Source organism: Archocentrus centrarchus, chromosome 1, assembly GCF_007364275.1.
Source record: "Archocentrus centrarchus isolate MPI-CPG fArcCen1 chromosome 1, fArcCen1, whole genome shotgun sequence".
Taxonomy (NCBI): Eukaryota; Metazoa; Chordata; class Actinopteri; order Cichliformes; family Cichlidae; genus Archocentrus; species Archocentrus centrarchus.
The window spans coordinates 9143467-9159589 of NC_044346.1; the positions used below are offsets into that span (position 1 = coordinate 9143467).

Sequence of the window (16123 nt, forward strand, 5' to 3'; positions counted from 1 at the left end):
GACATTTAGAGCTACTGGAAAAACATCAATAAACGGGGGCTGAATTTGTGTGACCCTGATGTGAGGAAGTCTGAGAAGTCACTGTTGACTGTGACTGTCAACAGTTACACAGAGAGGGATCGTGTAGTGGGTTTGCAGTGGATAAACCATTCTTGTAAAATGAATGTACATCTAAGAGTTCAGAGATGAACTAACTGGAGGCCCTGCTGGCATTTGCAACCGTTTTTTTTGGACATGTTCAAGTTAAAATTGCAGTCTGTCATTTTTGGACTCGTGCATGTTGATCCTTAGGCACTTTGTAGTGCCCCTGATAAGAAACCCATTTACCTATGCTTGTGGTACAAGCTGAATCCTAAGCTGTGTGTATAGTGAACTGGAGAGCAGCTGAACAACAACAGAGACTCTCACACTGAGCTACAGTGGTGTGAAAAAGTGTTTGCCCCCTGCCTCATTTCCTGTTTTTTTGCATGTTTGTCACACTTAAGTGTTTTGGAACATCAAACCAATTTAAACAATAGTCAAGGACAACACAAGTAAACACAAAATGCAAGTTGTAAATGAAGGTGTTTATTAGTGAAGGTGAAAAAAAATCCAAACCATCATGGCCCTGTGTGAAAAAGTGATTGCCCCCCTTGTTAAAACATACTATAACTGTGGTTTTTCACACCTGAGTTCAATTTCCCTAGCCACACCTAAGCCTGATCATTGCCACACATGTTCCCAATCAAGACATCACTTAAATAGGAGCTGCCTGACACAGTAAGGTCCACCAGAAGATCCTTGAAAGCTACACATCATGCCGAGATCCAAAGAAATTCAGGAGCAATTGAGAAAGAAAGTAATTGAGATCTATCAGTCTGGAAAGGGTTATAAAGCCATTTCCAAAGCTTTGGGAATCCAGCGAACCACAGTGAGAGCCATTAACCACAAATGGCGAAGACATGGAACAGTGGTGAACCTTCCCAGGAGTGGCCGGCCGCCCAAAATTACCCCAAGGGCGCAGCGACGACTCATCCAAGAGGTCACAAAAGACCCCACAACAACGTCCAAAGAACTGCAGGCCTCACTTGCCTCAGTTAAGGTCAGCGTTCATGCCTCCACCATCAGAAAAAGACTGAGCAAAAATGGCCTGCATGGCAGAGATCCAAGAAGAAAACCACTGCTGAGCAAAAAGAACATTAAAGCTCGTCTCAATTTTTCCAAAACGCATCTTGATGATCCCCAAGACTTTTGGGACAACATTCTGTGGACCGATGAGACAAAAGTGGAACTCTTTGGAAGGTGTGTGTCCCATTACATCTGGCATAAAAGGAACACTGCATTTCAGAAAAAGAACATTATACCAACAGTAAAATATGGTGGTGGTAGTGTGATGGTCTGGGGCTGTTTTGCTGCATCAGGACCTGGAAGACTTGCTGTGATAAATGGAACTATGAATTCTGCTGTCTACCAAGAGATCCTGAGGGAGAATGTCAGACCATCTGTTCGTGTACTCAAGCTTAAACGTACTTGGGTTCTGCAGCAGGACAATGATCCTAAACACACCAGCAAGTCCACCACTGAATGGCTGAAGAAAAACAAAATGAAGACTTTGGAGTGGCCTAGCCAAAGTCCTGACCTGAATCCTATTGAGATGTTGTGGTATGACCTTAAAAAGGCCGTTCATGCTCGAAAACCCTCTAATGTAACTGAATTAGGACAATTCTGCAAAGATGAGTGGGCCAAAATTCCTCCAGAACGCTGTAAAAGCCTCATTGCAAGTTATCGCAGACGCTTGGTTGCAGTTGTTGCTGCCAAGGGTGGCCCAACCAGTTATTAGGTTTAGGGGGCAATCACTTTTTCACACAGGGCCATGATGGTTTGGATTTTTTTTCACCTTTACTAATAAACACCTTCATTTACAACTTGCATTTTGTGTTTACTTGTGTTGTCCTTGACTATTGTTTAAATGGGTTTGATGTTCCGAAACACTTAAGTGTGACAAACATGCAAAAAAACAGGAAATGAGGCAGGGGGCAAACACTTTTTCACACCACTGTAAATGGAACAAGTGCACACAAATGAACTAAATAACAAATAAAATACTCCTTACAGCTGAATGCTGAAGACTGTGCCTTTTATTCCTTTTTCTTTGACTCTCTTTGAAACTTCTAATGGATTCGTGAGGTTGGTCAGCACTAGGTGTAGCATTAACAGCAGCCTGTTTGTCATCACCTAAAATACTAAAAGATAGCATTCCTCATTGTAAGTAGGAATGCCTTCTGCCAATGAATTACAAGCCCCTTGCAATTCCCTCAAGAGAAATGTATACACGTTAGAAATGTCAACTGTTCATTCATAAAGTAATAAATAGTCAAATGTCCATTTACTTTTGAGCCTCTGCAGACACCACAATTTTAAAAAAGCTGAAATTTTTTCTCTGGAAAACAATGAGTGGTCCAGTAAAGAAAGAGGCTAAGGTGTCATGAGGTCAGCAGGAGTTTCCTCTCACCTCTGTGAACTTTCATGTGTGTTTTGAGGTTTCCACTCTGGGTGAATCCCCTTCCACATATGAAGCATTTGAAAGGTCTTTTTCCTGAGTGAATCACAAGGTGGCGCTGCAGTGCATTGTACCGAGGGAACACTCTACTACAAGTCTGACATTTGTAGATCTTCTTTGGTGTGCGAAGCTCCTGGTGTGATATTATTTCTTCAGTCTCATAAGGGAAGCTGGAGTGCTCACTGGTAGATTCTGGACTTGCACTGAAAACATCTGAACAAAAATAAATATCTGAGAAAAAAAAAATAACATCAGAAAGTTGGTGCAAGCAAGTCTGATTTGTTTCTTTTCCAAGTATGATGTTTTTACTGTGCCCTGTTTAAATTACCACTACACTGAAATGCATATAAACAAGCAACATTCTCCTGATTCAACCATGTTCATACACAAAAATCTAAACATAAAAGACATTTTCTGTGACCTTAAATGTATTTTATGGCCAACAGAAGATTGTCACTAACTTTCGGATTGTATCATTTAAATAAAGTATGAAATAAAACTAAAATAACAGAGTCTAACCCACCCGTAGGCGCTGTGCTGCAATCCTGCTCCTGTGTTTCAGGTCTGTGATCTTCCTCCGTTTTCGTCTTTTTCAGGTATATGTTCTGTGACGTGGAGTCCTGGGAACACGTGAAGTTTTAAACTGTCAGCATGTGCCTGAGCAAAGGGGTTAAACACTGTGTCAAAGTGCTGTTTTATGAAAGTCAGTGAACAAGTGTGTGAAGTTTGAATGGTCTAGCTTGAACAGTATCTGTGGTGTGAATCTGAGTCACATCATTCTTAAGTTATGGCAAACATTAAAGGTTTTGTGGAACAGACACCGCCTTAAAGCTTTTTAATGGGTGTATTTTTGCTCTGGCTCCCTAAATTGGCACTCAGTCATCAAAACTTTGAGAAGTTCTGATCTATGAGATGCAATTTTGCTCACTTGGTAGTGGCTCTCGGCAGCACTTTTTTCCTGGTTTCCAAGCTGATGGTAAGGCTTGTTTCCTGTATGAACAAAAAAAAAAAAAAAAATCAATATATTATAGTCATTAACAATTCCAGAGAAAACAGTGACTGCTTTGGTGATTAACTTTTCTCCAGTGACTTGTGGGGATGTGTTGCTGTTGTAGCTAACAAAACTTACAGAGATCAGCATATGTGCAAATATCATACAGTATCATACAGTGTTGTTAACAACTACAACTTTATTATTCAACACCTTAAACAATAAACAAAAAAAATCCTTCTGGTTAAAAGAAGGCCCTAAGTAAAAATGTTCAATAACATTTGAAAACCTTGGTTTGAAATCTGTTGTGAATAAAAATGGTGCTCACATTTGACAAAATGTTGTAAGGTATCTTTATGGGGCCAGCCGCACCAACAGGGCCAAGTCTTGAATTAGTGTTATTCTGCCTATTTCAAGCTCCGCGTTTTTACTTCTAGAGCAGCTTTACATGCCACACAGTTTGAAATAATCCTCATTTATCTCATACTGGGCCTGGACTCAGCCCCTTCCACCCATCCACTTTCTGAAACTGTTTTAGCATCCTTCCTTTTGAAGTCACCAGTCTTTTATTTAAATCAGTGGTTGTCAAACATTGTTGGGCCTGTACCGCTTCAACATTATGGTGGTTTTAATTCTCTGAGTAATGTAAATGGCAAATTTAACGTGTGGTGAATATTAAAGTATGTCTGTATTAGAAAACCATTTTGACACAGAAGAAATTGTGGCTAGAAGATGATGGTGGGTACAAAAAATGAGACGTTTCATGCTATAAAATGTTTTAACCAGCAGTGTGAGTTTACCCAAAAAGCATTTTTTTTAAAGTTACCTCTAGTGAATGATGAGAAAGCAGGTCAAACATCCAGGCTACCAATCCTTGTTTCTATTACTCTAGATCACAATTAAATTAGTGCACTTTTGCTATTGACACTATGATATAACCCCTCATATTCATGCTCAGGTAGGGAAAAAAAAGATCATGCTGAAAAAATAAAGTGATTTGGCTTTAGATTGTGATACTTGGAGCTGATGTAACACTGATTTGGTTGCAGTTTTTAACAAAGCTTAAATATGTTTTTCAGCTTGAGAACATTTCATGGGGCGATCTTAAGAAGGACTTAAGAAGTTAAGAGGATCAAAAATGTGCTAAAAAAGATCTGACGACTTAAAAAGCACCCAATTTTGACCTGCTCTATGTACTTCAAAGGCTTGTAAAGCGGACATTTTTCAGTGTGAAGGTAACACTTGTATAATGGCTTTATGCCACACAGGGTGAGAGACAGTGGTTTAACTAATCAGTGTGATCTTGTGCTGACTTTACAGCTTTGTTCACTGTCTTATTTCAAAGTGCCTTTTCTCTTGTGGTGATCCTTTATAGTTGCCGCCAATATGAAATGACAAATTCACATGACAGTCATCAGGCAACAGCATAGTAGGTATAATTAAGACTGGGTTTAAGTTTGGTGGGTGCTGCCTACACGAAGGCTATTCTATAAACTGGTCTAAACAGAAACTAACTCAGTAAAAACCAGGCCTCATAAAGACCTGTTGATATTTATGTAAAATCACACAGAACTGCTGCTGGTGTTTGAAGCAGTCATGGTAAGTAATGGCTGCAGGATAACCAGTGTTATCCTCACTCTGGACTTTCATTTTTTCACTCCCGCCTGGTAGCTGCTCTGTTGGCTCTACAGCTTCATGTGAGGTGAACTCTCTGCTGATGGACTCTGGAGCATCCGAGGACATTTTGGTTTTACTGGCACCACCGGCACTGGAGGAACACAAAAGGCAGTGAGAAAAAGACACAAATTTTCATGAACTTGAACTTTTAAATGAATGGCTTACCAGAAATATCCATGAGGGATGTAGTCTTTATCCTCATTATAGTCACTGATGCCATCCTCTTCTACAGTCTCCTCTTCCTCTGATGTTGAAACATCTCCTTTGTCCTCATCTGGACAACATGTCCAATCCTCTGCACAGTCAACACTATGGAGAAGGAAAAATAGTAGACAATGATTCAAATCACAAGTTGATGTAAATATTGTATGCATGCAAATTATGAGATTGAAATTCTGAACTTCTGAACAAGTGACAAAAAAAAAAATTACAGTTTGTTACGGCTGTGTGCCATGTTGTGTTGGTGTGCGTGGGATCGCAGCCCCATTATACACCTGGTATAAAGAGGCGGATGCGAGACACGGAAGGGGAGAGAGAAAAGCGTGGCGAGGGAAAACAGCGGACTAGTGCTTGTGTGAGGGTTGTGTTACTCCCGGGGTGGGAGGGTGGCTTATCTGTTGGCCGACAACAGACGTGGTCCGGGGATCCGGAGAAGTGGGTTTTCTTTGAGGGAGGTGTTGAGTCCGTTTAGTGCTATTTCCTGCTTTTAGCCCTTAACGGGACAGGTAGCGTCTCCAGTTTGGAGAGTGTTGGGCTGATTTAGCTGTGTGGTGCTTTCCTCTTTTTAATTGTATGTTGCTCCCTCGCCCCCCTAGACTAAGGGATGTAACAAGTTATATTAATTGTTTTTGACATGGACATAATTTGTACCTCAAATTTTGCAGATTTGAGAAGGCATTAAAAATAAGTATTTCATTTAGTGTTGTGTGAATTTGGGCTCCCTATTTCTAAGGTAGAGGCCAGCCACTGTTCAGAGGAAGCTCATTTCCACCGCTTGTATCCACAATCTCGTTCTTTCAATCACTACCCAAAGCTCATGACTAAAGGTGAGCTCCTTTAGAGATAGAATGAAGAGCGCAGTCATTACAGAGGGACTCAGAGTAGAGCTACTCGATTATGGAAAAATTCATAATCATGATTACTTTGGTCAATATTGAAATTACGATTATTTAACAAGATTACCCATTGACTTTGTAAACACAGCTTTTATTTCACTTAAAGAACAGCAAATACCTTGAAATCTCGTGCACTTCAACAATTTCTTAAAAATAAATATTGAATTGAAAATAAAATACAGAATATATAAATAAAATATAAAAATATAACTAAAACAAAAAATATATAAATAAATTGACATATAAATAAATACAATATTATTACACACAAAGAATGAATAAAAAGATAAATAAATAGAAAGGTAATGCCAGTTAACACAAATAATAATACTAGGAAGAAATAGGACCAAGTGATTTAAACCAAATAAATTTGCTGATGTTTTTTGTGCCACAACATACTGACAGATCCTGTACATGTATAAAAAAGGTTTGGAATTAACATTGGTAGGGATGTGAGTCAAATCGGTTTCCGGGGTTTTTGGTGACAAATTGGGGTCCAGTGCAGTGCTAATTACACCCGCGGAGCAAATATTGGTAGGGACATCCATTGCTAATCATGCCCCATGATTGGTAGAGACATAACAGACTTTTTCTGATATTGGTAGGAACGTGTCTCTACCGTCCCCACTTAATTCTATGCCTCTAATTCCAGTCAGGCTGGCCCATTATAGCCCAGAACAAACAAAAAACATGTTCATCTTCAAACTAAATCAGTATTATTCAGGCTAATAAAGCAAATACTGGTTATACTGGTTATACTGGCAACGCTGCGGTGTTTGAACTTCAGCTGGTCACAGTGGTTTACATGTGGTGGGGCCGACAGAAACCAATGCTGGTCCTTTTTTTTCCTCCTGGGTCAGTTTTTTTTTTTCTTTCAGATGCAAACATATTTGTCCCTCTAGTTTTTCCACTTCTTTGTTCATTCCCTCACGTCCATTCTGATCTCTCCCCGCAGGAATTAGGAAATTGCTGACATTTGTGAATGATTATATTGATGCTCTGATTATTATCCCTTACATTGCCATTCTCTCCCTGATAAATTTAAAAACTGTGCCATAAAAGTAGCTGTAAATGCACAAAAAGAACTGATGACGCTGAACAGGCCTGTCATAATTGTTGCGGGCTGTGTCACCCAGACAGGTTATGGCATAGAATTCCAGCTCAATAATTAACGTAAATTAACACATAATGCACCTGCACAAGCCTAAGTGCTGGAACACTGCTGGCCACTTACATAGGGTATGTTTTAGGCCCTGCAAAGACTCAGCGCTACAGCATAAATCAGGGCTGAGAGTATACTTGCAGAGCGTAATGTAACCAAATTAATGGTTACAGTTATTGGAGCCAAAATCAAAATTTGATTAATTGTACAGCCCTTGGTTCATGGATGTAGAGGATATGCAGAGGGTTGATGCAACAGGAGGATGCTAGGGATAGAGCAGGGGTCGGCAACCCGTGGCTTTTTCAGGCTTATGCTGCGGCTCTGTGTGGCTTGCAGAAATAAATTATAAGTATCCAATTGAAGTGCATTTTATTTTTGTCAGTTCATTTTTTGTTGTAGTTCTAAATTGGAACATTATTGTGATCTTGAAATATTAAAATAAAATCATTTTATTTATTTTTGTTTCTCAATATATGTGTCACTTGTGGTAGCCGCTACCGGCTTCCGGTAGTATTTGTGGCACTCATTGTTTTCTTTTCCGTGGAAACCGGGTTCAAATGGCTCTTCGAGTGTTATAGGTTGCCGACCCCTGGGATAGGGTGAGATGGAGGCAGACGCTGCTCTGGCGACCTCTAAAGGGAGCAGCCGAAAAAAGACGAGGAGGCTATTTGTTATGCAAAGTAGGGTATATCCATCTTTGATATACAGTCTATGGTCTAGCTAAAACTTTGCAGACCCAACAAGCATGATCCTACACAGCACAGACTCCTGACCTTAACCACATTACATGAAGCAAACACTTCACTACAGGTACGCAGTGTGCTATAGCTGCAGCAGGATATGGCTGCACTATCCAATAAACCTATTCCCCAAGCTACTTCCGGCTGCCCCCATATTCTCAAGGGGTCGCCACCCCGGGTAATTCCGCATGGTTGATTTTGCACATTTTTACGCTTCCTGTGCTCACCACAAACCTCAGCACTGGGAACAAGCTAGCATTAGCTTACCGCAACATCACTCATAAGAAATGCATCATTTCAGCTACTATGTTGCGCTTATCTAATTCAAACCGAAATGAAGCAGGGCTATTATTATCATTACGGCTGTTATTACCTGTTCAGCAGAAATGTGGCGAACTCTGCATCTGTTTTGAACCCTTTCTGTTCCCGTACCTTCCTCCACCTCTGAAAAGCAGGTCCGATGTTTATCCTGGTTTCCTGTCGCTCTCCGTCTGCCTCCTTCTCCGTGTCTGTCACCTTCCTCCGTTTATTCTGCTGTGTCGTGTTTGCTGTTATGAGGAACAGCGGAAACGGCTCTTCTTTTGATGTCGGAGCTTCCTCCTCAGCCATTGTGTTTGTAAACTTTTCTTGACGCTGCGCTTAACGTGAGCATGCGCAGAGGTCAGCGGATGCGCAGCGCGTTCACGAACTTGTCCCTAAACTCGGTTCACGGACTCGGGTTCATCAGTAATGCGATCCAGCTCACTTAGCTGAGTCACTTGAGTCCCCTCCACCCCAAACATAAGATTAATTAGTTTGCAAATTTTTTTTTTTTTACATTTAATTTAAATTTTTTTTTTACATTTTTATTTAAATTAAAAATTCACACACCAAAAAAAAAAACAAGACTTAAACACAAATAACAAATTAAACAAAATTGGAAAACTGCAATGACAAGATAACCAAAATTAAAACACAGAAGAGCTAAAGAAAAACAGAATGTGCAAAAGGCACAAGTTGAATATAAAACAATAAAATACAGAGATATAAACAGCAAAAAATGCAATGTGCAAATTAAAATATAGACTAAGAATTTAATATTTTTAGGACCTATATAAACAAAAACAACCAAGCTGAAAAAAGGATGAATGTGCACATGACAAAAGCATGTGTATCATAAGCCATATAATGAACACTAATGTATTTAAGTACTTATTTATTGGAATATTTAACTTATTTGTTTTAATTACTGACTGGAGTGCCGACTGGAGCGCTGAAAGCATCTTTTCTCAAAGATGCATTCGGCCATTATTAGAAGTTTTCATCATGCTGATTTAAGTTCATGGGTCACCTTTCTAATAAGTTTCATTTTAATTACCAACTTGATGCATTGGGCTGCAACATCATGATTTGATTGGCAGCTGCTGTTACGGAGAAACTTCTGTTCGGGAATTGCAGATTACGGCAGGGATGTTGAGAGCAGAGTCCTTGACTAAAGTCTGTGTCAGCAGGGCTTCAGAGTTTGGGGTCATCGCGAGGTTCACGTAGACGTCAAATAGTTCCTGGAAGGAATGTGTGAAAAAGTGACAAAACTGTCAAAAAATGCATTGATCTACAATAATTCATATACCACTGTGAGGTACATGTAGTTAAAGAGTTTCAAGCAGGACAGGTGACCATCAATTATGACAACATAACAATTCAGTGCACCAACATAAGTGAAGCGCACTTCGCTGGTAAATACACGGCACACTTGATAATAAATAAGAGTTCTGATGTCCACTTTTTGTGTGGCAGAGACAAAAATTTCTCTGTCATATATAAGTATGATATGTATAGTATAATAGTGTATGTATATAAGACTCCATAAGTCTCCTATTAAATTAGAGCACATTAAAACATATGTACTGGGCAGATTGCGTTAAAACACGCTACTGTGTATTATGTGTCAAGCTTGTTTCCTATTATAGTGAGACACTTGAGTGGTTTAAACGGATACTTACATGTTGTAACACATTTCTTCTTATTCACATATACTGATAAGGCATAACATTATGACCGCCTAATATTGTGTTGGTCCCCCTTTTCTGCCAAAACAGCCCTGACCTGTCGAGGCATGGACTCCACTAGAATTCATGCGTCTTAATAACATACAGTCTTGTTTTTTTAACCTCCTACTTTTTAAAAATGTATCTGAGCCGCCATTGTTTATTATATATATATATATATATATATATAATAACGGTCTGTTGGATTGACCGGAGATGATGCGAGACTGAGAGGAGGTCTCGTCTACTTTCAGTAACCACGGCTGTCTGCTTCAGACTCACTGTGAGCTGGACTAACCGAGGCACCGTCGCACTGTTTCCGTAAGTTAAATGCTGATTTTTTAAGCTAATCAGTGCCGACTGTCATTAGCTAAGACGAGCAGTCGGCTGTCGGAGGGAAAGCCGAATCAGTGCACATGAATGAATTCATCGACTAAAGAAATCACTGCTGAGCTTGAATGCTGATTCGAAGTCAGTGCTGTAGCTCAGACATTAGCTCTGTTGCTCCGACTGTACTGAACTCAAGGATGTTCAGACCTGCAGCAGGTAGCTGAAGGTGAGGCACTAAAACGGTTTATATGAGAGAGAGGAAAGTCATCAGGCCTGCCCAGCGTCTTTCTAACGCTACTGTTACTGTACTTTTAGTATGAGTATTACACTGAGCAACAGGCTACAGCTGCATGTTTCTAACACTAGAATAAAAAGAAGCGTGCACAGCCCCTCATTAACGGCGGATTTAGCGTAGTATTAACCTAAGATGAATTACTGAGAGGACTGGAAATGTTCTCACTATATTTTTGGTTGACCCTCAAACTACTCATACAATCAGGTCCAATTCCTACCAGATACTGTATCTCAGTTTGTTCATAACACAGCTGTCCACGAAATTTTTTATTTTTTTTTTTAAATAAAAAGCTAATAATAATTTAGAATACATTGCCGAAAGTATCCACTTGTCTGCCTTCACACAGATGAACTTGAGTGACCTCCCATTCTTAATCCATAGGGTTTAATATGATGTTGGCCCACCCTTTGCAGCTATAACAGCTTCAACTCTTTTGGGAAGGCTTTCCACAGGGTTTAGGAGTGTTTATGGTAAGTTTTGACCGTTTTTCCAGAAGCACATTTGTGAGGTCAGACACTGATGTTGGATGAGAAGGCCTGGCTCACAGTCTCCACTCTAATTCATTCCAAAGGTGTTCTTTCGGGTTGAGGTCAGGACTCTGTGCAGGCCAGTCAAGTTCTTCCACACCAAACTCTCTCATCCACGTCTTTATGGTCCTTGCTTTGTGCACTGGTGCACAGTCATGTTGGAACAGGAAGCAGCCATCCCCAAACTGTTCCCACAAAGTTGGGAGCATTAAATTGTCCAAAATGTTTTGGTATGCTGAAGCATCAAGAGTTCCTTTCACTGGAACAAAAGGGGCAGAGCCCAGCTCCTGAAAAACAACCCCACACCAAAATCCCCCCTCCACCAAATGTAACACTTGGCACAATGCAGTCAGACAAGTATCGTTCTCCTGGAAACCACCAAACCCAAACTCATCCATTGGATTGTGTTTGTTGATGTAAGGCTTGGATGCAGCTGCTTGGCCATGGAAACCCATTCCATGAAGCTCTCGATGCACTGTTCTTGAACTAATCTGAAGGCCGCATGAAGTTTGGAGGTCTGTAGCAATTGACTGCAGAAAGTTGGGGACCTCTGCCTCAGCATGCACTGACACCACTCTGTCATTTTACATGGCCTGCCATTTCCTGGCTGAGTTGCTGTAGTTTCCCAGTCACTTCCACTTTGTTATAATACCACTAACAGCAGACTGTGGAATATTCAGTAGCGAGGAAATTTCATAACTGAACTTGCTGCACAGGTGACATCCTATCACAGTGGAATTCACTGAGCTCCTGAGCAACCCATTCTTTCACAAATATTTGTAGAAGCAGTCTGCATGTCTAAGTGCTTGATTTTATACACCTGTGGCTGTGGAGGTGATTGGAACACCTGAATTCAATCATTTGAATGGGTCAGTGAATACTTTTGGGTATGTCCTGATACCAAATGACAACATTCAGTCACTGACTTCTTATATTTATTTATAATTTTTACTGAGTTTGTTTCAAATATTCAGGTTAGAAAGCAGTCTGTAGTATGAAGCAGAAATAATAGGAAACATTAATACATATTGTCCAGTGCTAAGGCAGCTGATCAGAACACTAGTGAAAACACCTCCATAGGCTTATCTCTGTTTTCCTGCAGGTGACCACTATGCATCACAACTGAACCAGGACTGGAAACCTGCTCCATCATCTCCTCTTTGTAGCTCTCCATTTAAAAAGCAGCAACAACATAAAGGTTAACTGTTGTACTGGATAATATGTTAGTATTTGAAGCTTTGTATTTTTTTAAACAAACAGTTCACATGTCAGCAGAACTGCAGACTGAAAAAATTTAAGAATTTCAGAGCCTGAAGTCTGTCAGAATGGGGAAAGATCAGCTTTGAGGGATAAACTTCACATTTGCCTGTCTTTTCTCTTTGTGATTACAGGAGCTGGCCTCAGATTCAGACCTCAGCACCACCCAGTGACAACAGACAAATCATCTGATACACTGATCAAGCAAAACATTATGACTACTGACAGGTGAAGTGAATAACACTGATTATCTCTTCATCATGGCACCTGTTAGTGAGTGGGACATATAAGGGAGCAAGTGAACATTTTGTCCTCAAAGTTGATGTGTTGGAAGCAGGAAAAAATGGGCAAGCGTAAAGATTTGAGCGAGTTTGACAAGGGCCAAATTGTGATGGCTAGACGGCTGGGTCAGAGCATCTCCCAAACAGCAGCTCTTGTGGAGTGTTCCCGGTCTGCAGTGGTCAGTATCTATCAAAAGTGGTCCAAAGAAGGAACAGTGGTGAACCAGCGACAGGGTCATGGGCGGCCAAGGCTCATTGATGCACGTGGGGAGCGAAGGCTGGCCCGTGTGGTCCGATCCAACAGACGAGCTACTGTAGCTCAAATTGCTGAAAAAGTTAATGCTTGTTCTGATAGAAAGGTGTCAGAATACACAGTGCATCGCAGTTTGTTGCGTATGGGGCTGCATAGCCGCAGACCACTCAGGGTGCCCATGCTGACCCTTGTTCACTGTCAGAAGCGCCAACAATGGGCTCATGACCATCAGTACTGGACCACAGAGCAATGGAAGAAGGTGGTCTGGTCGGATGAATCACGGTTTCTTTTACATCACATGGATGGCCGGGTACGTGTGCGTCGCTTACCTGGGGAACACCTGGCACCAGGATACACTATGGGAAGAAGGCAGGCCGGCAGAGGAAGCGTGATGCTTTGGGCAATGTTCTGCTGGGAAACCTTGGGTCCTGCCATCCATGTGGATGTTACTTTGACACGTACCACCTACCTAAGCATTGTTGCAGACCATGTACACCCTTTCATGGAATCTGTATTCTCTGATGGCTGTGGCCTTTTTCAGCAGAATAATGCGCCCTGCCACAAAGCAAAAATGGTTCAGGAATGGTTTGAGGAGCACAACAATGAATTTAAGGTGTTGACTTGGCCTCCGAATTCCCCAGATCTCAATCCAATGGAGCATCTATGGGATGTGCTGGACAAACACGTCCGATCCATGGAGGCCCCACCTCGCAACTTACAGGACTTAACGGATCTGTTGCTAACATCTTGGTGCCAGATACCACAGCACACCTTCAGGGGTCTAGTGGAGTCCATGCCTCAACGGGTCAGGGCTGTTTTGGCAGCAAAAGGGGGACCAACACAATATTAGACAGGTGGTCATAATGTTATGCCTGAACAGTGTATGTACACTCTTAATGTTGAATACACTTATTTATTTTAATATTGGAGTAAATTTGTAGTACCTTCAAAATTAAGTGACGAAAAAGTACAAAGGCTGAACTACCGTTTTATCTGCTGTCAGTGAAACCTGCAGCTGTTTTAGTGAGAAAGTTAAACACAAAATGTCAAAGGGATTATGCATCCATGGGCAGAGACAGTCCTGGCTGGGGCCTTTCTGTGTGGAGTTTGTATGTTCTCCCTATGTCTGCGTGGGTTCTCTCCAGGTACTCCGGCTTCCTCCCACAGTCCAAAGACATGCAATTAGTGGGTTAGGTTAATTGGTGATTATAAAATTTCCCATAGGTGTGGGTGTGAATGGTTGTCTCTCTGTGTTGGCCCTGCGGGCAGTCTTTCTTTGACCTTCAAGCTTGGGTCCTCTGCCAGAGGCCTGGCAGCTTGAGGTTCCTGCGCAGTATCTTAGCTGTTCCTAGGACTGGGCTCTTCTGGACGGAGATCTCAGATCTTGTTTCTGGAATCTGCTGAAGCCATTCTCCGATTACCGCGGGTGCTACTGCTGCCTTCACCTTCCACATCCTCTCTAGCTGTTCTCTCAGCCCTTGGTATTTCTTGAGCTTCTCACCTTTTGGTTTTAGAACTGAAGAAGCCTCTTGGATGAGAGGTGAAATGTCTTCAAAAAGTCCAGTTCCTTTTTTTTTTTTTTCAAGCTCTTGAGTCTTCTTTTGTGATTTCTAAGACTGTTGCATTATTGTTACTGGAACACTAACACACCACATGCATAGCTGTTTGGTGACTGTACTGTAAAATAAAAGCTAAAGACGAATTGTCCTATATATTATTAAGTGTTAAATTTAATCACAAAAAAATGTCTTATCAGTTCTCTGGATAAAAATACTTTGTTGATGACAGAGTTCAGAGGAGAATGACCAGACTGCCTCAAGCTGATAGGAAGCCAACATTAACTCAAATAACCACACTTTACAACCAAGGTATGCAGAAGAGCATCTCTGAGTACACATTGAACCTTGAAGCTATAGCAGTAAAAGACCACACCGGGTACCATTTGTGTCAGCTAAGAAACTGGAAACTAAGCTACAATTCACAAACCCTCACCAAAATTGGACAATAGAAGACTGGAAAAATATTGTCTGTTCTGATGACTCTCAGTTTCTGCTGCTGATGGTAGGGTCAGAATTTGGTGTAAACATGAAAGCACAGATCCATCTTACCTTTTATCAACAGTTCAGGCTGCTGCTGGTGGTGGCGTAATGGGGTGGGGGTTATTTTCTTGGCACTTTGGGCCCCTTAGTACAACATAAGCATCATTTAAATGCTACACCCTACCTGAGTATTGTTGCTGACCGCATCCATTTCTTTATGACCTTATGTTCCAGCCAGTGTTAATTTTGACAGCAAATTTTGATTTAGTTTTAGTCAGTCTTTTGACGAAAATGTAATTTAGTTTTAGTCATAATTTAGTCATCGGAATAGTTTTAGTTTTAGTCTAGTTTTAGCTGACGAATTAGCATGAGAATATACAGTCATCCCTCGCTATATCACAGTTCAGTAATTTGCGGCTTCACTGTATCGTGGATTTTTTAAAAATTATTACTAACTCTGTTTTGTGGAGTTTTCACTATATGGAGGGATATTGCGGTATATAGTGATATACATAGGTATTTCTGTAACACCCCATAATTGTGTTCATCACTTGGATGAAGAGATAAGTTACGCCTACACCTTTAGCGGAAATAGAAGTAACGGCCGAGGGTGAAGATACTGCACCACCTTCCTCGCCATCAGTACTGCACAGCTACATAATTCATCATCTTCATCATTCAAGTTGTAGTAAGAGAGTGGGAAAGGTTTATAGGAGTGTGAGCAGGGTTTCTAAAGCCTTAAAAATGTATAAATAATAAAATAAATACATAATAAATATAATGCCGCTACTTAGCGGATCCTCACTTATCGCGGAGGTCTCTGGAACGTAACCCCCGCAACAGGCGAGGGATCACTGTAGTCGACTAAATCTACAGTCGATTTAGTCGAC

The 16123-nt window shown here is 40.9% G+C and overlaps 1 protein-coding gene across 1 annotated transcript in view; it reads right to left on the reverse strand.

Moving 5' to 3' along the window:
- The window catches only part of LOC115781323 (zinc finger protein 16-like), a 23766-nt gene extending 14897 nt beyond the window's left edge, over positions 1-8869 (reverse strand). The window contains exons 1-6 of the mRNA XM_030730980.1: positions 8598-8869; positions 5373-5516; positions 5168-5298; positions 3468-3529; positions 3063-3159; positions 2630-2752 (exon numbers count right to left, since the gene is read on the reverse strand). Of these exons, the coding sequence (XP_030586840.1) occupies positions 2630-2752; positions 3063-3159; positions 3468-3529; positions 5168-5298; positions 5373-5516; positions 8598-8833 (793 nt within the window). The 5' untranslated portion in view covers positions 8834-8869. The remainder of the gene's footprint in view (positions 1-2629; positions 2753-3062; positions 3160-3467; positions 3530-5167; positions 5299-5372; positions 5517-8597) is intronic.
- Between the last annotated feature and the right edge of the window lie 7254 nt (positions 8870-16123).